The sequence below is a fragment of the Drosophila guanche genome, unplaced genomic scaffold (assembly GCF_900245975.1).
Source record: "Drosophila guanche unplaced genomic scaffold, DGUA_6, whole genome shotgun sequence".
Taxonomy (NCBI): Eukaryota; Metazoa; Arthropoda; class Insecta; order Diptera; family Drosophilidae; genus Drosophila; species Drosophila guanche.
Window position 1 is genome coordinate 1,188,099 of NW_022995752.1, and position 27,158 is coordinate 1,215,256.

At 46.4% G+C, this 27,158-nt stretch overlaps 3 protein-coding genes across 7 annotated transcripts; 1 reads left to right on the plus strand and 2 right to left on the minus strand.

Moving 5' to 3' along the window:
* The first annotated feature begins 9,546 nt into the window (after window positions 1-9,546).
* LOC117587763 lies at window positions 9,547-10,181 on the plus strand. 3 transcript variants are annotated; one of them, XM_034278698.1, is made up of 2 exons: window positions 9,547-9,809; window positions 9,855-10,181. In XM_034278698.1, exons 1-2 carry the CDS (start codon window positions 9,674-9,676, stop codon window positions 10,127-10,129), a joined length of 411 nt encoding a protein of 136 aa, XP_034134589.1. In that variant the 5' UTR covers window positions 9,547-9,673; the 3' UTR covers window positions 10,130-10,181. The 3 variants fall into 3 exon arrangements, with proteins under 3 accessions (XP_034134589.1, XP_034134590.1, XP_034134591.1); XM_034278699.1 differs by having other exon boundaries at window positions 9,548-9,809; window positions 9,858-10,181; XM_034278700.1 differs by having other exon boundaries at window positions 9,549-9,809; window positions 9,867-10,181.
* Window positions 10,182-11,585: 1,404 nt separating this feature from the next.
* LOC117587689 (galactosylgalactosylxylosylprotein 3-beta-glucuronosyltransferase S-like) lies at window positions 11,586-26,897 on the minus strand. 3 transcript variants are annotated; one of them, XM_034278583.1, is made up of 7 exons: window positions 26,521-26,546; window positions 24,989-25,086; window positions 16,331-16,597; window positions 13,068-13,340; window positions 12,740-13,002; window positions 12,332-12,683; window positions 11,586-12,276 (listed from the first exon to the last, which is right to left on the minus strand). In XM_034278583.1, the coding sequence occupies exons 1-7, from the start codon at window positions 26,529-26,531 to the stop codon at window positions 12,215-12,217; spliced, it is 1,326 nt and encodes a 441-aa protein (XP_034134474.1). In that variant the 5' UTR covers window positions 26,532-26,546; the 3' UTR covers window positions 11,586-12,214. The 3 variants fall into 3 exon arrangements, with proteins under 3 accessions (XP_034134474.1, XP_034134473.1, XP_034134472.1); XM_034278582.1 differs by having other exon boundaries at window positions 16,184-16,597; XM_034278581.1 differs by lacking the exons at window positions 11,586-12,276; window positions 12,332-12,683; window positions 12,740-13,002; window positions 13,068-13,340; window positions 16,331-16,597 and adding an exon at window positions 23,086-24,302 and having other exon boundaries at window positions 24,369-25,086; window positions 26,521-26,897.
* Window positions 19,332-21,912, minus strand: LOC117587690 (thioredoxin-2). Its single transcript, XM_034278585.1, has 3 exons — window positions 21,764-21,912; window positions 19,862-20,008; window positions 19,332-19,794 (listed from the first exon to the last, which is right to left on the minus strand). Exons 1-3 carry the CDS (start codon window positions 21,785-21,787, stop codon window positions 19,645-19,647), a joined length of 321 nt encoding a protein of 106 aa, XP_034134476.1. The 5' UTR covers window positions 21,788-21,912; the 3' UTR covers window positions 19,332-19,644.
* Window positions 26,898-27,158: the final 261 nt, after the last annotated feature.

The following is a 27,158-nucleotide window of genomic DNA, read 5'->3' on the forward strand; positions in this document are numbered from 1 at the left end:
ATGAATGAAATTGTCGCTCGCCGCGTATACATATCTCACACACATCGCATGCCGACACAATCAGAGCTATTCCCTTGCTTTCCATTGACATCTAACGGGTCTCAGTTCTGTCCCTCCGGCTGTCCTGTTTGTCCGTCTTTCAGTTTGTGTTATCAATGCGTGGCACAGACCTCACACTGGGTGGCATCTCCACATGCCACATATTCCAAGGATTTTCCACTATTTATAGGGTATTCTTTGCTTCGTTTCTTTTGGCCTGTGGACATCTTCAAGTATTTTCTATATTGTTTTGATTTGATTTCGATTTCATGGTGTCCTCCATCTGTCGCCGTCTCTGTCGTTGCTGCTGTTTCTTCTTCTACATAGTATCTACTGATGTTTTCCTTATCAGTTTAGTGTGTGGTGTGTGTGGACTTTATATTTTATATTCTACTCTGAGTCTTGTCTTTCCTCTCCCTCCCTTTTTTACTGCTGCCGCCCCGCTGCGTTTCATGTATTTATTTTATAGTAAAATCAACAACCGAAATGTCGAATGCCGAAATCCAGAAAGGGAAGGAGAACCTCCAGCAGAGTGGCCCTTGCATGGAAGCAGTTGATTGATTGCAAAGGGAGATACATGTGTAGTGGGAGAGAGCGATAACAAGGCAGCAAAGGCACAGATAATAATAAGGGGAAGATCAGCTGCAGCAGAGCCCATCCGAGTGTGAATCTCCATAGCTGAAAGATGGAGCGCTGCTGATAAGATTTCTCTTTTCTCTCTCTGAAATGGCGATTCCCCCTTTTGATTACACAGACAGGAATGGAAATGCTTGGGCCTTGCTTCCATCCTCCAGCCAAGTGATGTTTTCCCAGGAAAGAGGCAACCTTTCGGAGGAGACCTTTTGTGGCAGCTGTTGTTTCTGTTGTTTCTTGGGTCGCGCCTTCTGTTGCTGTTGCTGCAGATTTTGCGGTACGGTTTCTTATTATTTGCCCACCCAAAAGCAAAAAAAACATGCCAGGAATTAAATTTTCCAATGAAATGAAATGTGAAAAATATTATGAGACTTTTTCCTTCGCCTGGGAGGGAGTAGGGAGCGGGTGATAGGTGGAAGGTTGCTGCGTAAGATTCAAAAACAATATTAATGCAAAATTGTTGTCAAAATGTTTCCACTCCCCTGCTCAACCCCCAACCCCCCACCCCCCTCACCACTCAGGTGCAATGCACTCTGCACGCTCACTGGATGGAACTTTTGAACCATTTATCGTTTATTTTTGTATGCAAATTGAGAGATTTTGAGGGAGGGAAACCCATGAATGGGTGGCCTGGGAGTTCCTCTGCCAGGTGTCGAAGCAGCGGTGTATCTGTAGCTGTAGCTGTAACTTCTGCTCTATCTGTGCATCGGTGCCACTGGGAATTGGAGTCGTATCCTGGTGTACGCATTCCTATTCCTTCTTTCGTTTGTGAGTCAATAAAATAAATGCTGGAGCACTTTGCTGCTGCTTCCTGCTGGTGCTGCTGCTGCTGCTTCCTCTTGCTGCTAGTGTCTGTTGCACATTTTATGCATATGAGTGGTAAATACTTGAACAGAGAAAGCACAGAGAAATCTCTCTCTCTCTCTTGCCCCCAACACAGAAGAGTGTCTTAAGGGGCAGTGTCTTTTCGTAACAAGTTGCAACCGAAAGAAAACACAAGAGTTCTCATCATTGGAGAGGACCGACCGGACCAGGGCAGGGGGCCAACTGCCTCGAGTGCTTCGAAAGTTGAGTTTTGTGCTAGAAGAGATTTGTGCGAGTGGAATCACCCCTCTCCTCTCTTTGCTTGCTGTGCGGTTGCATGCCGCATGCGGCATGAATGATAAATAACAACATTTCTTGCACCATTTCCCGAAACTTGTAAGCCCCACCCCAAAAACATGGCAGCAATCGCAATCGAAGGTTAAAGTTTACCATTAAAAATGCACGAATTGAATGTGCATTGTGCATTTTGGTTTTCTCTTCTACTCTCTCTTTGAGGGGTGGGGGTTTGAACTCCACATTTACATTCTCTAATGTGCAATACATATGTTTCCCTTTATTCCATTGTTGCAGAAATCTTTGCAATTTTCAATCAAAATTTCGAAATTTTCCTATTGCCAAAGAACTATTTTTGCCTCATAATTTTCCATCTTTTAACCCCAAAAATTTCTCATTTGTGGCTGCATCAGCAACCAACAGACACAACCCACAGAGCGTGGCAGGGGGAAGAGTCTTTGGGTCCTTCGTTCTGCTGTCATAATGAAAGATCCTCCGCCACTGACAAAAATTGCAAACAATTTAAGAAGCTGCAAAAGCAACCAACAAAAAATAGAGGGAAAGAGATTAACACACAACAAATATCCAAAAGGGGAAAATGGACAAAATGAGGAAAATTAAGATGCGATTTTGGTGTGTACGAAACGAATAAAGAATACCCTTTCACGCATTAGAGAATTTCAGGGTCTCTCTCGCTCTCTGTCGAGCATCTTTGACCCTTCTTTTTATAATTAATTCAGGCTCTTGAGTCTTTTGTATCCTGAAATGCCAGCGTTGTTTCTCTCTCTGTGGCAGCGGAGAGGACTTCAGACTAAATAAATAACGTGACCATAAACTCACGAGGACAAGGAGAGGGACTGCGCTGCTGGAGAGGATTGGCAAAAATGTTGCACAAAAAGTTTTGAAAAATTGCATCACTTGCGAATGAAAGAAAGTTTTTAAGCGCCAAGCGAAGGATTTCCCGCAGCAGCTTTACCAGAGGTTTCCCCAAGAGGAGACGGGTGGCCTGGCTAAATAATAGCGAAGCGGGAAAAATAATAAACTCATAAATAGGATGACAAGTGTGTGTGGATGGATCCACGAGGATGTGGAGGATGTGGAGGATGTGGGGAAAAAGTCCTAGCAGACGACGGACGAGGACAAATTGCCTCTGCAGCAGTGGCTGTGGCAAGAAGAGGGAGGAAGGTGACAGGGATTGGCGGACAAGATGGATGAAAGATTTACTGTCGCTGGCATCCAACTCCCACCCAAAAAATGGAGAAGGAGAACTGTCTTCCCTTCCGGCGGGTTTAATCAGCGGCGGACATTGCGGATGATCCCGAAACTAATTCCCGAATGTTGTGGCAGCAGCAGTAGCACCAGACTTTGTTTTAATTTGCAATCTGCTGCACTGGTGTAAGTGCCCCCTCCTGCCTCGTGCCGTGTGCCTCATTCTGTGGTGGCATCAAATGTCAAACTTTTCATAGGAAACACAGAAACAGAGTTTCCGTTTCCGTTTGATTTTCCTACTGTTGATGTTCTTTTCCCTTATCCCTCACTTTTTCGTAGTTTTTGCCATGTTTTGATTTTGCTACTTTTCCAAGGGTGAAGCGGGGCGGGACAAAAGGGCTGAATGCAAAGCCAGAAAATGGTAGAAAATGTACAACTTTTTTTTGCGGTTTTTGCGTGTGCCTTTTCTTATAGTTTTTTGACAATCGCAAAAGTTTTTGCGACTCTCCCGACAGAGAACTCTCGAGTCGAGAAATAAAGAGAAAAGGAGGAACGTGTTGCGCCTTGCCCACGAAAGTTTTTTAATGAATGGGTGGTAAGCGGGGGGAATATTGTTATGCCTGCCCCAACGAAAAGTTTGGCTCTTGTTTTGACGTTTCAATTAAAGAAGTGCCCCTGCCACACAAGTGCCCTGCCCCCAACGACTGAAAGAGGTCGCTAATTATTGCAGGAGGGTATACGGTGTAAATCATTCAAGGATGGCGAAAGGAGAGCCTTTGCTGCACTCTGAATGAAAGCTTCTTGCAACACGGTTAATGTAATGCCACAGAGACCGACGCAAATGAGGCAGCTATCAATGCACACAGCCAGCGGAGAGAGAAGCAAAGGGCGGAAATGAAATCATGACTCTGCTTCCTTCCAAGCGAAGGATCCGAAGTTTCCGCTCGTTTCCGCTTGCATCAGGGGAGGGGAAAACTTTCGCTAAACAGCCGCTGGGAAAATTATTGAGGAAACGTTTTGTAGTTACAATTTTTGGGGAGGGAGGGAAACTGGATGCTCCCTTTGGTTTGAGTGGGGGCAGGCAACAGATGCAAGGTTATTCAAATATGTGCACACCCCCCGCAAGCAAAGGGAGAGAGAGCGTGACATGTGGCACACACACTCATAGTGTGTGCTCCAATAAGCTGCTCAGTCGAGGCGGGAGTCGAATATTCCACAAATGAAATTGATATTTAGGCTCTCCGTCTGCCACCCAAAGACACAAAGACAGGGCTTCCATTTAGGCCTCAGACGTGGGCCATAAATACCAAACTATCTTCTAAGGCCCAAGAACCAGAGAGGCACAGGCACAGGCCTTACTTAGGGTCACTTCTGGGAGGTAAGGAGCTGTAAGTCCAAGATGTACTTAGGGGCACAAATAGGAAACACATTCCACACATAACAATGAGGCAAGGAGAGGACTTCTCTACGCAATATTCATACCATCTCCTTGTGGCATCGATGGCTAATCAAGCGATGAATTATTGCCGCATTTGCGCCACATTTGTGTTGCATATTTCATGAGGAAGCGAGGCAGAGGCAGGACTCGTCCATGCCCCGCAACAGCTGCAACAGAAGGACAACTATTTCCAATTTGGGGCAGTTGCAGTTAATCCCTCTGCCAATTAAAACAAACCCCGGCCACTGCCACTCCTGTCACACGTGTGTATTACGTATGCGACATGTTGTCGCGGGGCAGGCAGAGGGCCATGGACTCAACTTGAAATTTGAATTTTTCCTTTTTATTAATTTTTCCCATTTTTGTCATCCCTCGCTTGGGAAATTCCCAGCGGAAAATGGCAGTAAACAAGGTTCAACAATTTGTCGTCTATGTTGGTAAGGTGGGAGGGGGGGGAGGTGCAGCGTGCGAGTGGGGACATGTGAGTGGCATGAGGCATGCGGCATGCATTCTTGTATTAACCATCGATACAGAGTTGAGAGTGAGAGGAGAGCAGCGTTTGCTTTGATAATGAAAAATAATCATAAAAGTGGCTGCTCCACTAACGGTGGTGTGTGGGTGGTGGTGGGGCACTTGCAACACTCTACTCTGGGGCACTGTTGCACACGATTCCACGCGATTTATGCCCTTTATTAGATTTCACAAGTTTCGAGAGCCACCGTGAGAGTGGTAACTGCTGCATGCCACGGAACATGCCTGTCCTGTCATGTCCTTCCTCCATACGGCTTACTCTGTAGTTTATTTCGTTTATCCACATAGTCCGATAGGAGATCCCCCTCTCCCTCTCTCTCTCTCTCTCTCTCTTTCTGCAGAGATAATATTATTCTTTGGGGCACGAGGCAAGGCTCGATTGTCACGCATTTTGGTGGAACGGGAGGAGTGTATGTTCGGGCACCCTAGAGAGCATTCTTTATGCTTTTTTTGGGGATTGGAATATTTGTATTTCCTGTTTGCCGTTGGCAGAGATCTAATGTTTTGTTACAAATTTCTTTTCTGGTTATGTTGCTTGACAGTGGGGCACGGGGAGAGGCCTCGGTCCGACAGGCCGCCCGGCAATTGAAACGGAAATTAAAAACTTTCCACCCCCGCATGCTGTCTGGGAATGGGACTCAAAATTCTATGTGATGTTTTTTTGTATATATTCAATGAATTTGTGGCATTTATTTGCATTCTGTGGCATCACCAGAGATTCTCATTATGTGGCATTGCCCCCCTTCCGAGCATCATTAATGCATAATCTCTCGCATCCATCGGTTATATGCTGCCGCGAATATGTTTTTAACTACATTAAGTGGCAAGTGGCGGGGATTTTGTTTGTGTAATTCGATGAAAGTGTTGCATAATGAAATGTGCAAACATCGCTGCTGGCCCGAGGCACGAATATTTGTAGGATGGAGGCTGGCGGATCGGTTCTGTGGCAACTGATGAGGGATTATTGAAAAATAATTCTACTGACATAATTCTGCCTCCTGCCTCGTGCTTTGACCACTGAAAATGTGATTAATTTTAAATATTTAACACATTAAAATAATGAAATTTGCATTTAGTTTTTTGGGAGACTCCAAATGTCTGATGTTTCTTTAAAGAAGGGGAAAACAAAACGAGTTATTAAATGGATGATTCTTTACTCTCGTTGAGGGTTGAGCAAGAGAAAATCCAATAATTTGTCTTGTTTTCGCCATATTTCAATGGTCAAAAGGGGTCCTGCCCCAATGCATCTCATTCATGGTGCGCCTCGTTCTGGAAACGACGTTAACATAACCATTGGAAATGAAAGTGGAAATGAAAATGCAAATGGAAAAATGGTAAATGGAAATGCAGAGGCAGCCTTTAATTGCTGCCGTAAGGCAAAAGGCATTTCATTTTCATTTTATAATACAATTTTCACACATCACTCAACGGCTATGGCAATGGAAATCGCATTGTCCTGTAGCTCTGAACTCCTGAAGTCTCCGTGTCCGTGTACCATACTGTACGCCACATGACCATTGATATGTGCGGCTGACGCATCGTTGTGGCAGGGTCTGAATAGTTGCGACAGAAACAAGACCCTTGATGCCTGCCATTTTGTGCCGGTAAAGTGCTTACATTTTTTTTAGGGCTACTTTCATCACCAGCCTGGGTGCAGCCTCAATGAATTTTAATAAAACCAAAAGTGCTGGCAGCAGTTCTTCCATCTGTCCTCTGCCGCCTGAAAGTTGAGCATTCAACAAGATTACAGCAGAGAGGCGTTGGCCAATGGCCACTGGACTTTGTTCGTTTGTCCGTGTCCTTGTTTCACCTCTTTTCAGAGAACGCATGCAACGCAGCAATCCCTCTGCCTGGTCTCCTGTGGGGTGAACAGCTGCTTCGTCTGCCCCGCAGTTATAATTAAAGCACAAACCATGTTTGAGGAGCGTCTGTCCGTCTGTCTGTCCGTCTGTCTCTTGTACAATAATCGCATTTCGAAGGGCGATGAACAGAACAGAAAAGAACAAACAGTGCAAAAAATAAGACCGAAAGGTGAATGAAATGTTCGTGGGGCATAGTATTGGGAGGGCTGCAAGCGTCCGTTCAATGGTTTGCCTCACTCTCGCTCTCCCACTCTGAAGAGCGTTGATGCGATATTGTTGTGGTGATTAAAATATGCCTGAATAATGCTGAAATGCTGAATTGCTGCACGGTGATGTGTGGCATGCTGGCTGTTGACTCTCGTTCACCAGTGCATCCTCCTGCGGCAGCCACAGCCACAGGCATTTTGACTGCGCCGAAAAGTAGACTTCCGTCCCAGTGGCAAGGCACTCACTCTGTTGGTGTAGTGGAGTGGAGCGAAGCGAAGCGAAGGCTGCCCCTCGTTGTGGCGGCAATTGGCGTGTGCTTTTAAAGCTGCATAAAAGAAGTGGCAGAGCCAAGTGGCTAGCTCCATGGGGATTCCCTGCCCACCTTCCATCTTGCGTTTAAATTTGTGCATAAATTTACACTTGCGCCTCCCCTGTGCCCTCGGATCGGATTGGGAGTGCGGTGTGGCCTGGCGCGGTGTGGTGTGGCACCCCGAAGGTGTCATTCATTGAGTGGAAATTTTTTACTACTATTATTATTATTATTATAACTCTCTCTCTCTACGCCCCTAAATGCCGTGGGGCAAGTGGCATATGGCATGTTTAACTCGTTCTACCTTCCGCTCGGCTCCTCCTCTCTTTTCTTTCCCCTCTCTGGGAAAACCCTTTCCTTTTAGTCTCTTTTAATTCAAGTAACATTTTTCGGGCTTGGACCCAAAGTTTCTTCCCCCCCTCGCTCTCGCTCTCTCTCGGTCCCTTTATGTTTGTGCAACACTTGCGGCTACTGTTACTCCTCCTGCTCCTGCTGCTGCTGCTGCTGCTTGTGTCGTTGTAGTTTTTGCCCGACAAAATGCTCGATGGCGTTGTAAAATGTAATCATTGTGGCGTGTAATTAGTTTTTATACATGTACATACACATGTATCTGTGTGTGTTTGTGTCAATGTGGACTCCATGTCCATGTATAAGTGCATTTACCCCAAAAGAGTGTAAGTGCCAGTCTCTGTGTGTGTATAAATAAAATTTATTATTGCATTAACGCTTTGGGGGCCAGAGCAGAGAGAGATCACTGTTGCTGCCTTCTACTGCCTCTCCCCCCGGTCACACGCACTGAAGCACTGCAACACACGTACACATACGCACATGTGTATGCAAATGCATGCCACATTCGGTGTGTGCGTGGAATGCATTTAATTGGGAATCGGGGAATCGAAAATCGAGCAATTGAGAGGGTTACCCCAAAGGTTAGGGCTAGATTTTTCCTGTATACACACGAAGGAGACTGATTCACTTGGGACTGTGCTCGAGACCTTTCGGTAGAATATTTTACTATAGTAGTTTTCCGACAAATAGTTACACAGAATGGGATTAATCTCAATATATGGGCATTTCTGTGCCGCGATAGTTTTTTATCTAAATGAATTGATAATTATTTAAAAAAAAATGCATTTCATTTGATGTGAAAACTCATTGATATAAGCAAAAGTTCACTTTCTCACGTTCTCACACTGAGAGTTTGTGACCCCGTGTGACATGTCCCGTCCGTCATATTTTTGTAAAATTATAGCTACTTTATAGAGACATCAATGGACCAGACTTATTCAAAATTCGCATTATTATATGGCATTTATTGCATTATTGCAATCCGACATCAGAGAATTGCCCATAGGTATATCTGTATTTATTTTGTGGATAAATTTGAGCATACAGTAAAGGCCCTTCCATCCATAGAAACTTCCCTCGCACTCTGTACACTCTCACCCTCTCCGCACTCTCTTCTCTCCTTTATGTTCAACCATCAAGCATTCACCCATCGACGACCACATGTCGTATTAGTAATAATAATTTACACATTACTATTCCTGTTCCTGTTGCTGCTGTGAGTAAGTACATATTGAGAGGGGTAGTGGAGCTGTGGAGTATTCGTGGGGTGTGGCAGTGGCAATAGTTTTCGTGTGCTGCGTGTGGCCAACGCTCTCAATCAATAGTCAATTTTCAATTTGTGTCCCTGTGTCCGTGTGTCCCCTCGTGTTCGTGTGGCGGCAGCATTGATTGGCGGTTGTTTAGGGTCAACCCCATCTCCTGCACCCTGCCTCCTGCTGTTGCTCCTGCTGCTGCTGCTGTTGTTGTAAGCCAATTGATTTGTTGTTCTCTTTGCTGCTGCTGTCGCCACTCTGAATTGTGGTGCCCCTGAGCCCCCTTGGGAGTCCAGCGGAAATGCCACGCAATTTGTTTGTTCGCACTCAAGCCGCAAACATTGTGGAAATTAACTTGTTAAGCTCCTGCGGGGAGGGATGGGTGGGCAAGGGTAAGGGTAAGGGTAAGGGAGAGGAAGTCTGGCCGGGGTAATTGACATTCGATTTATAATGGCAGCGCCACTCGTGTATTTTGAAATTTCTGTGGTACATAATTATCCTTAATTCTGAGGCCAATAAACGAGCGCTAAATTGAGATACTTTTTGGGAATACTTCAAGCTAACAAAGTAGCCAGCCCCCGGTTTCGATAGTCAGTATTATTTCAGTCTACACACAAATTTCTGGTTAATTTTGTAAATTTTAAATTACTTGCAAGACAGTCTCCTGAGTCTCAAAGTTCAATCAATTTACGGATTAGTCATTGAAATTTTTACAAGAAAACAAGGAAGAAAGCAGGCGCACGTAATGTCGAACATTTCATTGACAATTGATCCACCGGAGGTGGATGATCGCGAGGAGGAGGAAGCCAAATGGATGCAACTGTACTTCCAGCAGTTCTCCAGCGAAAGGCTGGTGAAATCAAGCCCAACTGACGTAGATGGTGAGGCGCCTTTTGAGCCTGTGTTTTACTTTTTCCAAGTACCAGAAGCATTTCCAGCGGAAGCGATGGCAGGCAGAAACCGCAGGGCCTTGCGGCCAGTTCCACAGGGCAGCCGGCGCCGCCGTTCTCGGCGTCTCTCAGGCCTACGACTCCGTGGGGCAGGTAACCGCCGCCTCTTCCCCAATATTGGACGTGTGTTTCGTGCACGGAATCCCCTCGGACGCTTCCATCGACTGCATCGAGTACGCGACATCAGTTCGGACGATAATCTAGGCGCTGATGTTCTGGCCCGTGCTGGTTATGTGTATCGCGCACGCTGATGAAACCGATGACCTCGAGCTTCTTTTCCATGAATAAAGAAAATTATTGCAAGGATCGTAGTTAGGGATTGCAAGGGGTACGGGGAAGGAACTGCATCATTTCCGTATTCCATTTCCTATGCTGCTGCCTCTGCCATGGTGTCCGCATCCATGGCTTTGCGGTTTTTCCATTTAAAGTTCAAGTGGGCGCAAAATCAGGGCTTATAGGGGGACTGCAGGGCAGGGCAGAGGCTGCTCTGCAACGACTTCATTTGCAACATCAATCCCGACCTCATCATCAAGTTGTGTCTGCTGTGGCACTCGCATTACGCATTACGCATTACGTTTAATAAGGCGTGTGGCATCCTCCCCAGAAGAGGCAGAAGTACTAGAGGATTGAATGGGGCATATCCTGGGCCAGCAGGCAGAGTGGCTGTGGGGCATCTGTATAATTAGCTTTAATGGCCTAATGCGCGTTGGCCATTGCCGTGGCTCTTGCCCCTGGCCTCTGGCTCTTCTCGACAGCCGCGCTGACATGGAGGAGCAGCTAGCAGGAAGAGACGAGTGAATCCTTTGACACGATTCTCGTTTAAATAAGAGAAAACCCTTTGCCTTTGAGGGTGCTGCTACTCGAGTATTAATGAAAGAACTGCCTCTGTCCCTGTTCCTGCCGCACTTTAAAGCAATTTTGCAACCAAACAAATTTCCAGGAAAAGCGAAGCTCCAGAAAAGAGTTCGAGCGAATTCCACGAACGACTATTTATTTGCCCCCAATTGCTGTACGCCTCCGCCTCCATTCACACGTAGCAGATGCTGGTGCTGCTCTACAAAAACTTCTTGCCTCATAACTTCACATTGAAGAAGATGCATATGCAACACGTTCGTGCCATTCACAGTGGCTACCGCTGCTCCAATGATTCTCTCTCTGTGCCACAGAAAGAAGAACTACCTGCCTCATGCAGCTGCACCTTTGTGACTTGGAAACGAGAATCGAGAGCCAGGAAAATGTTTGCCTTCGCTCCATCGAAGGAGACGGAAGAGGAGGAGGATATATTACTTACTTTTTTGAAGTAAAAGAGAATCGAATATTCATTCCACTCGTGCATTCTATAGGGTATTCCCTGCCTCGACGCTTGCTCTCTGCTCTGAGTTCTACTCTGAAATCTAGGAGATAAACGGGGATGAAATGTTGCAACTTTTTCTTAGTGCTATTCGACCTTTGCATTCAGCAAGAGAAATGAATGTTTTCGGGCTGAGGCCATTCTTTCATTTTCCATATTTCAGGAGGAAGCAAAGAAAGTGAGTTGCGAATGAGCTGAAACTTAATTGAAAAATATTGTTTGCTGTTTTATGCCACATTCCCATGTCCCTCCGTTCCACTGTTGACACTCGCCACAGACAGACACACACACACCAAGCGGGGGGCACTTACCTGCAGAGGACACTCTCTGAGAAGTAGGGAAAAGGTGAATTATTCTGTTGGAGTAAGCTTTCAAAAACGTAGCATTTATTATTGTATTCTTGGGTCTGCCGTTTGCCCACTCTGTCACGAGGGGTATTCTTATACCTATACACGTAATACATACATCTACATATTATATTATATTAAATTATTTAATGACGTAGATCTGACATTTTCGTTAACCTAAAGGCTTTCCATACCCCACACAATATGTGATGGGAACTGTGATTCGATCGGAGAGCACTCTCTTCCCTTTGATATGTGTGGCATATCTTTACAACCTACAAGCAGCCACTAACTAAAACGCTGCAACATGCTCCAAAATTTAAGTGATTTCTAAACATTGTCTTTGCGAAGAAAGAAAGTAACGAGAGACGGAACGGATCCAGCCTGTCTGTTTGTTTGTCTTTCCTATTTGATTATCACGTGAGATAGAGAGAAGAGAAGCGAGGGGATAGAGAGAGAGAGAGAGAGAGAGTATCTACAAAACTAATTAACAATCAGGGGAAGCAACAAAAGATCAAGAGAGAACAGATAGGCAGCAGCCAGCACGAGCTTCATTCGAGCTTCATTCAGTTGGGGAATCGTTTCCGAATGATGAGTATTAATCCATCAAGGATGTTGGGATATGGGGGAATAGATCTTCAGCTCAATATTGTCGAGTGAGCCGCAGCCTTGCCATTCTTGCTGATCAGAGCCTTGGGACCTACAAGAAAGTAATAATTAGCTGGGATCCACAGATCAAAATGTATTGCACATACCCTCAGTGTCCGAGGCACTTGCCACGCCCATGATCTTCAGTGAGCGAAAGAGTGCACCCAGATTGGAGCGTCCGTCGAGATACTCGCTCTCCAGCCGCACCACCGCCGCCTTCTTGCTCTTCGTTTGTGTGTGCCACACAAGAATCTCCGTGCAGTTGTTGCCACGCGGCTCGATCTGGTCGAGCCTCAGGCCAATGCTACGCAAGAAGCGATCCTCCTCGAAGCCCGGCTTGTACGGCATATTTACGTTCGGGAATTGCGCCATGTACTGGAGATTCACCGCGAAACCGGCCATGTCCACGGGCCAGCGTCTGCCCGCGAGCCACGAGTCGAGGAAGGCCACAACCTTGCCCTGAAAGAGGAGATCAGTACTTCATTTCCACAGATCATCTCTTGGTCTTTACGCACTTTTCGCACCACCGGACCACTGACGCCGTAGTCCGCGATGAAGCCTACGGGGAACATGGACACCCGCTGCGTCTGACGGATCTCGGAGAAGAGCCTCAGGTCGTAGGTGTTGTCATCGTCCCCGAAGTAGAGGATGCCGTTGGTGAGGTTTCGCTGCCGCAGCCACTGCAAGGCAGCCCTGCGATTGGCCACGCCCCTTGGGGCAGGCTTTGCCTTGCGGAAATTGCTGGGCATGGGACTAGCCAGATGAGTGTAGGGAATGCCTAGAGGGTTTAAAAAAATAGCGAATTAGAAGTATATTGGCAGGATATCTAAGTGAGGTAGCTACCGAATCCCTTTAGCATCAGATCCATAAAGACATTGCATCCCTCCTGATCGTTGGCCACCAGCCAATGGAGGCGTGGCACATGCAGCAGAGTGTGGGCGAGGCGCGTCAGCTCCGGTATCTGCTCCCTGCGCGGATACGTGGGCGTCACAAAATAAATTATGGGCAGATTTCCATACTCTTCCATCGGTTTATCCTGCACGTACAGCCGCTGATCAAAGAGGCCCTCGCTGCAGAGATGAAGTGTCTCATTGAGAGCACGAGAGAGGATGCCATCTGCACAGAGAGAGAGAGAGAGAGAGAGAATGATTAGCGATGAATCAGAATTTTACAATTAGAAAAAAATGTACGAAAGACTGACCCTCCCATTGACCCCTGATCTCCAGTGGCTGTGTCTCGAGCTGGAATCACGTCAGCATTCGACAGCCGCGTGCCTTAAATGACTTTATTCTCATTCCCCCCCTTCCCATGGTCAGTTGGTAGAGAAAAAGGGTTAATTATACGCAATGGAATAATAGAGTCCTTATCCGGAGATCTTTTCCAATGCGTGAGGCGTCTCCATTATGGCACCAAAAATGTTCTTCCCCAACCCACGAAATCCCCAAATTGAAATCCGGAAAACACGCAACTGCTGTGCAGGATCGGAATGGGTTGGAAACTCCCCGATATAACAATAAAATTCCCCTGATAACAAATGGGGTAGTGGGATAATGGCACCCCCCCCCCCCCCCTCCAAACACACACACTAATAAGTTATTAAATATTGACTCCACAAACGAGAATAATGGAGCATTTGGCCGTTTGTTTATTTGTCGATATCACAGGGGCAGCAATCATAATCGTACAACTTTGGATGGCTCGGGGCTGTCCCCGTCCCCCCTTCACATGTGTGTTTGCACTTGGCTTGCCCTCTTTCCCCTCCAGTCCAATCCAAACTCCCAGCGGCTGCGGGCTGATAAACTAAACACTTGCCAAAGGAAGGGGGACAATGGCAATCTGTAGATACCTCCCCACGCACGTACCCCACATTTTTATGATTAATTGCTGGCCATAGAAAGAGTACGCACGCGAATAAAAATATGAATTTGAATTGCGGGAATGAATCAAAACGCAGACGGGTAGACCTGAAGTCTCGGTTGGGCGATTGAAATCGCTCGCTGATTAGGAAGCTCATTCTGAATTCCCCGAGCACCGAGCACCAAGGCATGGCCAAAAACAGTCACCGGATTGATACTTCGATTGATTCCTGATGCGTGGCCTTTATCTACATGTTATTGAATTGTGACCTGCCCTGTGGGACTTTCCGTCTATTCAAAAATGATTCAAGCCCGAAAAAGTAAATCAATCTTTAGATATCCATCTAGTCGTATTGATGGGACGAGAAATGTTTTCGGAGACTAAATCTAATTTGAGAATTTATCAAAAAAGTTCCAACGTAGTTCCTAATTCTAGTGCCAAGTAAATCCATTCATGAATCCGTTTCGTTTGTTTAATCTCTTGATTCATGAATGTGATTCATGGCACAAGTATTTATGGGTCTGAAGTTCAATTCCTTCCCATTATGTGTGGAGAGGCGGAAATTTACAAATTGTAAACATTGGCGTTAGACAGTTTGATGGCAATTTGAGTTGCTGTGGCATGAAGCAAGTAGCACGCCTCGAAAATATACACAAACAAAGAGTGTGTCGGGGGGCAAGCGGCACAAGCACTCGACACGCGCAATTGAAAGATACGGAAATCGACTCGAAAACGAAACGAAACAAACAGATAATCCCACAATAAAGAGAAGGTCCGATCCGCCACATCGCCCATCGACACAGATTATGGGAGGGCAACAAGTGGGAATACCTATGAAACATCCTCCCATACCTTCCTCCCTCTGCCCCTTGAGTACTTTTTGCATTTGTTGTTTCTCATGAGAATCCAAAACAAATGCGAACTCTGGAATCATTTGAGTGGAAGTTGAAAAAAGAGGAAGAGGTAGAGAAGGAAGGAAAAGTGCACTTAAATAAGGGGTGGGTAGGTGTGCCATTCAGAAATAAATAACTGATTCAAATATGAGTACGAGTCGTAGACTGCAGATATGAAATTTTGTTTGCACGATTACGAATCCGTATGCCATAATGGCATGGGTGGCGCATAGAGGGTGTCGGACGCTTAATTTTAGATTTCTTAAGCCAAGCAAAATCAATCGATTGCTGTCCCACAATGGACATGCCCATTCACACCGCGGTATTCCCGGAAAAACGAAGAAACAGGGCGAAATTGGCTAATAAATTACACATCGGCCATCGGCCAACGAGAATGCCAGAAAGGAGGCTAGTAGAAGCTTGAATACCCTACCCACACCAGCAAGGAAAATTATTGAAGGCTGTGGATTTCTATTGGTTATTCCCCATACCATGTGAGGGTTTACTATCCATAGAATAACTATTGTCACACCCATTCTCCACCTATACCCTGTGCCCACTTTGGTGAAGGCGTGTGAAGTGGAAAGCCCAGTTAGACTTGGAAAATGTGACCTTGCCAACGGCGCGGCGCGGCTTTCGCGGCGTGCAATAAAAAAGCGGTGGACGATGGGGGGGAGTGTGATGGAGTGTATCTGTCGCGTGTATTTACCCGTTGCAAGACAATGCCATTAAATTAGACCAATTACCGCGCAGGGGGAATAAATAATATAACAAAAAGTAACAACAGCAACTGAGCGTCATGAAACTGAAACCAGAAACTGACAGCCGAAAGAGCAGCAAACAACCAACACCGAAGCGAAGTGGATCGACCAGTTACATGCGATATTAACCGCGGCCAATTACTCATCATGCCGGGGGGAATAAACGCGTCGGAGAGGAAGCAGTAGTGGCTGTCACAGTGCCCCCTATTTGGGTATGCCCCATGCTCGTGTAGGGTATCGCAGTCCGTTTTATTCGTTGGCCAAAAGCCAAAAAACGCTGAAAAACAGAAAGTGAAAGTGGGGTCTCTCCCTCTCTCTCTCTGTCGTAAATCACTTTCCAGTACGTCGTGAGAATGCATTTAACTAAGGAGCGGGAGTGGGCTGGACAGGTGCAATATGCAACTCATCTAGAGTGTTAGAAGGGAGGGTAGGGAACTCACTCACTCACATTTTCTATATGGATTACGAATTCTTGAATCTATTCGATTTCGTGTCATTTCGATTTGGAGATCTTGAGCATCGCCCATGGGCATTGTCTTGCGTTGGCTGGCTATCACGCGGAAGCGGGAGAGGCCACGGGATTGGGATTGCTTACCTAGGCTGTGCATGCCATCATCGGAGTCATCGGAGCCGCCTCCGACACCGCCCAGTCCCAGGGCGAGTCGCGTGTCCACGCCAAAGGTGAAGTAGCAAAAGGCGATGAGGAAGAGCAGGGCACCCACGAGGGGCAGCAGGCAGCGTCGCCTGCCACCAACGACACCACTGGCAACGCGCAGGTGGGCCATGGGCGAATGGTGATGGGCTTCTAGGAACGGTATAGAGGGTGCGGCGGCACCCTTGGGGCGCCGCTGATGTTGCTGTTGATGCCTCTCGATGTTCGCCTCCTCTTCGTCGTCGTCGGTCGATGTTAGTGGCTGGTCGAGTGGCGCGTAATAGGCACTTGGCATTATGCGGCACGGTGCAAGGTTCTCCTCGGGTGGTACTCAAATTCAGAATCAGATTCAGGCGTCAGCTGCTGCTACTGCTGCAGATCTGTGGTTGCTGGTGCTGCTGCTGCTGCATCCCCGGATCCCACGACGACTACGATGCAGAGAGCGACGCTGGCAGCGCGTGGCTGCGTTTGCCATTTGTGTGGGGTGGGGAGGGGAGGACTAGAAGCCTCGTCTGGCCGTCCTCCTGCCTCTTGCTCTCCTCTCTCCTCTATTACACAATTGCGAGCACAGAACGAAAGAAAGACCCGAAATTATGCAAATTCCAAGCTCACTTGGCCGCCGCCGCTATCTTTTTTTTTGCACAATTATTGTTATTTCTGTTTTTGTGTCTTTGCGGGCACACTCGCGTGGGCACGGGCCGACGAGAGGAATGTTTGTCTATAAAAAACAAAAATCCAAATGCACGGAGCCGACTGAACACACGCGAAGCTTTGACAAAAATCGGAATAAACTTTTGCACCGCTTGCTCTCTCTCTCTCTCTATTGTTGCTTTTTTGCTTTTGTTGTTATTTTACGCTCTACGCTTTCCAGTGTGACTGCGGCAGACTCTCGGAAATATACCGAAATATACCCTTGCATTTTAAAAATATACCGTAAATATAACGTAGTCCTAAAACATATTCCTCGATTTAGATGTTCTGTTTGATATTACTAGCTTGCAAAGTCTTTTAACACTACAACAATAATTTAATCCGTTTAAAGGATAAATTTTACATATTGTAAATACTAATTTTTATTGGTTTGTATGCCTCATGGCCTTATATTTTACAAATTTGTTTTTCAATTTTTCATTGAAATCACAGTTTCTGGAAGCAAGGGAGCTTTGTGTTCAGTATGTAAGTGTAACATGTAGAGACACATGTATGTTAACTGATATCATGAAATTATTTGAAAAATAGCGCGCGCAACAAAACCGATAACGAAATTATATTGTTATTCTGAAAGGGACTCTGACAGACTCCTACCACCGATCTAGGCTAAAACTAGTGGGTTTTTACACCATCGCTTTCCATCGTTCCCTCCAGGCCAGGTCTCGGCACGGCCACTAACCAAATAGTATAGGACAAGGCGCTGCGGCTGCGCTGCCGCTCACGCCTATTACAGTGATTCATACCAATACCAATTTAGTGAAATGTTCCGTTTCCCGTGAGTCTGCACACACAAACGCAAAAACTGCTCTTTAATTGTATGGGTGCGCCGAGCCCTGCTCTAGTCAAATATATTGTATTTACATTTAGTTTCGCATTAGTTTTTCAAACTCCCTTCGCAAAGGAAGAGGGCTTTCAAAACTCCCTTAACAAAGCAAGGGAGCTTTTATTCTGCGAAATTTGCATAAAAAAACTAAGGTGCCGACAGAAGGTAAATACGTCACAAAAAATTCCAGGTATGCAAGGTAAATTACACCTGCGTTTCACCTCAATTTGAGAACAGAAATCCCACAGAAATATACCAAAAGTAAAAATCGTTAGACTTTGATCCTCCATTTGATATTACCAGCTAATTAGGAGTCTCCGAGCTAAAACTATAATTTTATCCAATGTATCAATAAATTTTCCACAAGATTGTCTGGTTTTCAGGACTTCCTTTTCTTGGAATGTTTCCAAAGTCAAAAACTAGAATGGTCAACCAACAAAAAAGTCTAAAACGTTACGTCACGGAGAACGGAAATGTAAAATGTAAATGTAAATTTACATTAAGCCTCGAAAAACACGTTTGCTAGCAAACATTTGCTAGCGGAAGAGGCTGACCACAGGTGAAAACCGCATTCCGTACGGTTACACTTCTTAGGAAGACGTTACCTCTTTGAAAATGTTTGAAAATGGAATAAAAGGTATTAAAACAATGAATGCAAAATGGATCCATGCAGGAGATTTCTTTTAGTGGGATTGGCTCTGAACGTGGCAACAATATCGCCATTGGGATGTAGCCATCACGGGCATATATACCCGCACGTATGGGGACAATTGGGAGCAGAAATCATGTCACACACGTTGGACTCCATTAAAATTTTCAGCTGGGTGCTGAGCATGATGTTGAGCTTGACGGACCCTAGGGACTAGCACCTAATCAACATTAGCATTTCAGTTAAGTTAGTTGTTTCTTCATATTTACTTCCTTCCCCTCCATGTCCTTTGAAATTCTATATCGAAATTAAATACTTTAAACACTTTTTGCGACTACCAAGGTGAGTGCACCAGCTGGCACAGGGATGCATTGAATAGTAGCAGACTGTAACTGTATGTTGTGGTTCAAGTCTTGACTGAATTTCAACATTCAAATCAAAACGGAATAATCGGAAGAACTTTCCAGGAATAAGAGATGAAAAATAAATATTAGCAGAGGGTAAAAAGTGAAACTTTCGTTGATCTTGCCATCTCCCGATTCGTATCTTATCTAATCGGCAATTTTAATCGCAGCAATTGTCTGGATGATTACGAAGCTCTTTGGGCCTTTTACTGATATTTGACTTGGCTACCTACCATTTCGCAATAATATGACATTTCAAAAGTCATTACATGCCACTTAAATCCAATGAATGCATACCGAAACGAATCTCTTTTTACAATCGGATAGAACGGGTGTTACATTTATTTTTCTTATACATTTTTTTACGCTTATGTGGGTGGTGTACAAATGTCTCTACAATTCGTTTTGTTGTGTTTTTTGATTGTTAATTAAGCAAATATTTAAACGATTAAAAGCCACTAGTTATCTCACTTTACTGTTGCTGCTGCGAATGCGCCGCTCCACTTATTTCAGGAGCTGCACTGCAGTTCTCAATTACTTTTGGGTTACAGCAAACAACACTCCTGAACCTCATCCTGATCCTCCTGATCTTCGCTTATGGAATAATTAACTAAATGTTATGTAGAACTCGTAGAGGTGTCGCAGAGGAATGGCATTCCTCACTCCCATCTTAGATATTGGCCTTAATGACATCCACCAGCTTTTGGGCATTCGCGCCAGCAAACTCTTCGATCTTCTGGCTGTTCTTGAGGAACACAAATGTGGGCATGCTGCAGATGTTGTATTCCACGGCAATGTCCTCACACTCATCCACATCGACCTGCAGATAGATATGGATATTTATATATAAACCAAGCACTCAGGGGGGATATCCAGCGAGGACTCACCTTGAGAACGACAACATTGTCGGCGTACTGCGTGGCCAGCTCCACCAGCTTGGGTGCAATCATCTTGCAGGGGCCGCACCAGGTGGCATAAAAGTCCACGATCACCAGCTTGTTGCCTGCCTGCTGCAGCTGGGCATCGAGGTCAGCCTGAGGGAGAGCCAAGAGAGGAGAGGTTTAGTTTCACATGTGGATTTTCCAACCCCAATTGACTGACCCACTTTTCCCTTTCCATCCGTCTGCCTGTTCGTTGATCTCCCCAGGGGCTGCTAGTACAGCACTCCCCTCTGCTTATCGCCTGACATGTGCGCGATAAGGCCTGCCACAAAGTATTGCCTGGCAACCCCTAAATCCCCAACCCATCCCCCTGTTGGCGCTAATCAGATGTTAATGAGGTTTCTGTTTCTACATCTATGCACATATTTGTGTGTTCCGAACCGATCTGATATTCCGATTGAAATGTTTTCTGGCCATGTCGGAATTCCGCACAGAAATCAATATACTGCAAGAATTGTTTCTAAATTATATGTGGTATGTGTACCTATAAATTCCATATGACACGAGCAAGTGGAGAGTGAAATAAAGGTTGTTCTGGGGGCTGGGGCTGGGTGTTGTTGTGTGTTTTAGGGGCTCCGCCTCGGACACGTTTTCCGCGGTGACCTCTAATTAATTTGCGGGTATGCGCGATGGTAATCGCCAAACGTCGCAGTCAAAGAAATGGCTCTAATGGAATTACTGATGGACACGTGGGGGTATGATGACTCCCCCAGGGGTGGGAACTGGAGAAACCAGATCCGGTTTTCGGTGAGAGAATTAACATAAACGGAACAAGTTCTGGGAATCGCGTTTGAAGATGAGTGATCTATCGATGATTCATTCATTCCATGATTAAATCCCTTTTAAATGAATTAAATTTTGTATTTACTTTGAGGAATATTCTGGCACTTCCCGCCGATAAGTAGGGACATATTTTGTTGTGGCTTTACGGGGAATACATGTAGACCACAAGTGGAACCAATGTGAACCTGTTGTTAGGTTGCTTGTGCAGTGCATTAAATGCCAAGTGATGGAACTTGAAATATTCACTCTCTGACGAAATATTTAATATTTTATTTGTATTTATGATACTCGTGCAGTGGTAAAGGGGAAAGGCGAATTGCAGGGCAATCATTGAACCGGTTTCCACCCCTGACGCCGCCTGACGCTCTGGCCTCTGTGGCTTTGAATGGCGCGTACAAAACAGTACACCCTGCTGTACCCTCTATACGAGTAACCCCGAGACCCGATAGCGATTTATAGCTAACTCATGCACACACACACTCGCGTAGTACATTTGTTCATTTCACATTCATGGACTATATCTATGGCAGGCCAGAGATTACTCAATAATAAGTTCGAATGAATAGAAAAATTCCACTACTTTCTAGGCTCTCATTTGGACAAACGGAATGGTCGTCTTTAAGTGATGATATCATACCCTTCCTTACACTACTCTCTTCTTATTTTCCTCATCTCTCTGCTTCTCTATGCTATTCTCAGACTGGTTTTTGGGCTTTCTTTTCCGATTGTTTTCGCTGTTGCTGTCGCTTCCTCCTTTCCCACAGACATTCGCTGGAGCCGCCGCCAAAGCGACAGCAACACTGCATGAGGGCCACAGTCACATCCACAACAGCTACCCTCCGCCCCCGTCCTCACACTATTCGTCGTAAGCGAACGTAAGCGTATGGCAAAAGCGTGGAGAATGAAATGAAACGAAATGTGGGAGCAATGAAGAGTAGAGGAATTCCAATTACATTTCCACTTTTGCACTTCTTTTCCTATGCCACCGATTGGATTGGGGGTTGAAGGTTATTCCACACTTGGAGCCGGAACTTATTCACACTTATTCGCGAATGATTCACTCACCTTGTCTTTCACTTGGTAAACCATTATGTTGCTTAGGAGGTTGTTGGAGGTGTGCTGTGTGCAGTGTGCGGCGGAACCGGCGGTAGAAAATGTACAAAAGTTACTTAATTGGCTACGCCACGACGCAAGCTCGTTTCTGTGTTGGATTCGATTGATTGTAGGGAGCTTTTAAATAAGCTTTAACATACCTTGAAAAACAAGTACGAGCTGTGTCAGGTGAGCTTTGTATGAGTTGTGTAAAAAACTTTGCCGTTTGTACCTGATACTCTTACCTTGCCATGGCCGAGTCGAAAGAGAGCAATTTACGCTCTTCCGACTAATTTCCGCTGCATTCTGTTGCTTAATGTCGACTGACAAGCTGTTAAAATGCTTGCGCCCACAGGCCCCGAAGCGGAAATTTCTTGAACTTATCCAATGCATTTTGGTGCTTGATCTTCGAAAGAGAACAATTCACGCTCTCCCGACACATTTCTGCTAAATTTCGTTGCTTAACAGGGACTGCACATTGGCGCTGCAACCAAAGCTATTAACATGCTGTCAGCTAGCGCTCACAGTCCTCGTAGCGGACATTTCCGGAACCTCTCCAAGGCATTTGGTTGGGCTGTTTTCGCCGCAACACCACAGATGGCGCTTCTTTCAACGGAAATTCAAAACTCGTGCAAATTAACACATTTTTACAGTAGTACATAAGTACATTTACATAAGTATTTTAAACTTATGCGGAAAGCTGTCAGCTTGCGCTTGTAGAACACAGCGGACATTTCTCGAACTTTTCCAAGTCATTTTTGTGGGCTGTTTTCGCCACAACACCGCAGCTGGCGCTTCTTTTAAAGGAAATTCAAAACTCGTGAAAATCAACACATTTTTCATAATTTATTTTAAACTGTTGCTAAATGTTGTTTTTCTTAACAGCGACTGACAAGCTGTTAACATGCTGTCAGCTGGCACTCGCAGTCCCCATATCGGACATTTTTTTAAGTTCTGCAATGCATTTAGGTAATTGGTTTACGCCGCTACATCACAGATGGCGCTGATTGCAGCGGAAAGTCAAAACTCGAGAAAATCAACACATTTTTCATAATTTATTTTAAACTTTTCTGAATGTTGTTTTTCTTAACAGCGACTGACAAGCTGTTAACTGTCAGTTGGCACCCGCAGTCCTCATAGCGGACATAGTTTGAACTTCTGCAAATCATTTAGGTAATTGGTTTACGCCGCTACACCACAGATGGCGCTGATTGCAGCGGAAATTAAAAACTCGAGAAAATTAACACATTTTTCATAATTTATTTTAAAAGAAAACAATTCTTTAACACTACGAATACGTTACGGAAATTAAGATTTCGCCACTTATCACTATCACTAAACTAAAGGCTACTGGCTAGTGAGTGATTCCATTTACTTAAGTACTTCCCTATCAATGTGCCGCATGGGTGGCAGATGCTGCCGCTGGGTGGTGCAAGTGGTGATGATGATGATGATGGTACGTGAGCGTGGGCGGTGGGGGCGGCTGCGCTGGCGCCACAATCGAGGGGGGCTGTGTGATCTGTGCCATTTGCTGCTCGTACGAGGAATAAGGATCGTAGTAGGATCCATAGCCAGAGGCGCCGCCATGGTCGAGATTTGTTGCAGCAGAGGCAGTGGTGGACACGGGCGACACAGTGGTGCCCGTATCGAAGTAGCTGACTCCGTTGTAGCCATTGGCGCTCTCGTAATAGTGTCCTGCGGTGCTGCCAGGGAACTGCTGCTGGTGCGGATGGGAGTGGGCGTGGGCGTGGTGCTGCTGCGGCAGCTCGTAGTCCTGGACTAATCCCTTCGATGACTCCCGATGGCTGCTGTAGTAATAGTCGTAGTTATCCTCCGCATACGCCAGCGGCTGTGTTTCCACGGTGGCATTATACTTGACCGTTGGATGCGCCTCCCCTTCCCGTTCTCCCTCCCCTTTGCAGATGCCAGCCGCCTCCTCATGGATGCTCGTTGCACCCAGATGCTGCTTGATCTGCGAGTAATTGATGAACTCTGGCTCTGGCGTTGCCAACTGTGGACTCGACTCGTAGGGGATGTGGCACCCAGCGGCACCCTGGTGGCACATGGCATTGCTGTAGCCACCGCTGGAGGCGGAGGATTGTTGCTGTTGGTAGGAGGCCGCTGCCAGCTCCGAGATGCAGGCATAGGGTAGACCCGGGGACTTGCTGGGTGCCGTGGCAGCCGCCGGTGTGGCATGGTAGATGGTGGGATAGTTGTAGGTAATGTGCTGATGGTTAACCGTGAACACATTCGCTGAGCTCTCGCAGGGATTTGTCGTTGATTCGCCACCATTCAGCGATGGCCATCCGCCCGTCGCCACGCCGTTGCTCGCGTAGCTCGAGGATTGGCCACCCTCGAGGTAGCTGTGGCAGGTGCAGTGGCTGTAAGTGGTGTGGCACTTGCCACAGCCATTGAACGCGTAAATGTCCAAAGCGGAGGCGGCAGAGTGGCCCAAGGGATTGCTGGCCACCGTTGGACGATGCCCCTTGATGCCCTTTCCGATGAGATTCTGCTGCAAGATACAAGAATGTTCCTCTGGGGTTAAGATGTTCTGCCAGAGGCGACTGTGTGGACTCACCTGCTGCTTCACTTGCTTCACGAAACCCGCAATGACGGATTTCTTCGGATTACTTCCCCCCAGGGAGGATTTCCCACCCAGTTGAATCCTGCCAAAGGCTCGCTTCGAGACACTCGAGTTCTTTGGGTCGGGCCTTAGGTGATCGTGGACTCCTTTGGCCTGAAAGAAGATGGCATTCCCGGAGTGGCGCCAAAAGTGGGTCACGGGATAGCCGCAGTGGCCGCGGCAGGGCTTGATCTCCAGCCGACCGCCTCTGCAGCTCTTGTTGGGGCACTGTTTGCCCTCCTGCTTCCGTCGCGCCTTGTCACAGATGGCAGGCCGCAGATTGATCCTCGATCCATTGGGCAGGACACAGTGCTGGGAGCAGACCAACACCCCCAGGCAGCTCTTTTTGAGGATGTTCACGTTGTGGTTGTTGGTGTTGCGCATCGCCCAGCCGGAGATGTGCTTCTTGGCCTCCTCATTGTGCAGCGCGTAAATGTGCCGCACATGCCCGTCGCTCCACTCGCTGAACTCGTCGAATTCCAAGTCTGCCACATGCGGCACAATGGCATCATTGATGTCCCAGTCCCGCTTTGTCTTGACCGTCATTCCAGCAGAGTGGCAAATATTCTGCTGGCTTTGCTGCTGCTGCTGCTGCTGCTGCTGCTGCTGCTGCTGTTGGGGATCTTGTTGATGATTGCTGAGGACTTGCTGCGACTTGAAGCTGTAGCCATTTCTGTGAAAGAAAGTTACATTTGAATGAGTAATCCCTCTACTTTGATTTTGGATTTGTTCCCTTTTTTTTTGTCTTTTTAGTGCCTCGTTTAAGCAATTTGCATCTTAATTGCATCCTAAACTGTGAAGCTCGCTCTGTGTGTCTGTCAATCAAATGAAATGCTTTGCCTGCTCTTCAGATTTTACGATGCTGCCTCCTGCCCCATGAAACGCATAAATCTACCGTTGCCTCAGCATCAGTCTTCAGTCCAAGCCCCAACTCCAGTTGTAATCCAATCCGAGTCCAACTTGGTATCGTAATTTGAGCGCCAGTTTGGAGCGTGAAGCGCCAGCGGCTGAGTCAGACACGAGATTGAGAGTTGATCGAGACTTGATTGAAGGGGCAGCCCCCCATGTGTGTGGGAGGAGTGTGGAGTGTGTGGCCGATCATTTAGTGCGGCTCGCGGTCTCTGCAATTAGCCATAAATTTGTTTCGATTCCAGGCACCCAGCCTCGAGCGGTTTTTGTTTTTATGTGTACTTGGAAGCCAGCAGGTTGGCTCGACTCTTGGCCCAAGACTCTGCTAATAACTGTGGCCCTAACACCGATTCTGACTCTTACTCTAACTCTAACATTCATTCTGATGCTTATTTCGATACCTGGTGTCGTGTCGTGTCGTTTCAATCACTTGGTGGTCCGTTCCCCCTCTCTGATTTTTCCGTGTTGTGAACCTGTTGTTATGTGCGTCGTGTGGCAAGTCGCCGCTTGTGTGTCGGTTATCCGTGTTCTTAGCGCTTTGTTTTGGGCCCGTAAATTGACTGCCTGACACTTGGGTGTCTCTTGGGGCGCTCGTTAGTCGCTCGCTTATCTCAGATGTTGATTGCATCTCACTTCGTTCTGGTTCTTATTTTCCCCTTTGGCTTACGGGAAACTATCATAATAAGTTTGTCACCTAGAAAATATGTCTCTATATTCGAGACCCTTTCACTGGCCTCTTGCCTCTTGCTATATGCGCCCCCGCCTTTTTGTGGGGCATTTGTGTGTGTGGTCTCCCTCCTGCGGCGGCATCTCTATGGATCGCTCGCGATTGGAGTGCCACATTAACTAAGTTGTGGTGCACATGGTGCACCCCCCATGCTACAGGGCCGCACGGCCACAGCGTGTGATAATAAAGCGTTGGAAATCATTTACATTTTGTGTTCGCCCCTCAATGATCGTTTGATTTGTGGCACATTCTTGGGAGAAGGTGTGGGAGAAAGATGCCTCATTGGAGGCTTGGATTAGGATTGGTATCTCTAGATGTAGATGGATTTGTGTCAAGTGATTTGGGTTCATTTGCAGACCTAATACTGCATGAGATACCTGTGGAAGATGTTTCCTTTAAGGCGCCTCTTCTTTCTAGTCATATTCTGTAGGATTCTCTATCCCTCTACTCCCTTCCGCAACATTCACTTACATTACAACCATATTCCAAGTGAATCCAAATGAATGATCAGCTGCTGTAATCCCAGTGTTTTGAGTGTGGAAAATGGATCCCAATGGATGCCACCAATGAAAGCACTTCTAATGGAGTTATTTTTGTGGCTTATTTCACTTCACTACTGCCACTGCACTCGATGAACATTGTCATCCAATTATCCATAAAGATCTCACGGTTATGCCCGCTTTTAGCCGTCGCTAATTTAACGAATTGTGAAACGCACGCGACGACGACGACCTTTCACCGTGTGGCAACCTGTGAGAGGCAACTCTGTGCTGTGTACTGTGTGCGGCCAGATACTCCTCCTCGTGCAAGAGACAAAAACAAAAGCAGCGTTACGGCAGCAAACAAAAGCAAACTTCAGCGCTGAAGATTCAAAGAGAGGGAGAGAGCGAGAGAGCGGATAGCGGAGACACGGAGCCACGGCGTGCGAGCGATGCCAAGTTTTGTCAACAAAAGGAATGGATTTTGGCTCTTACTATGTGTGGCACTGGGCACTGTCTCTGGCTCCACCTACAAAAACCCACAACACAAAAAGAAGGCGAGTGGCAAGCGGGGGGCAGACAGCGAGGGCGGACAGATGGATGGAAAGACGACGGAACCACCCGCATAAT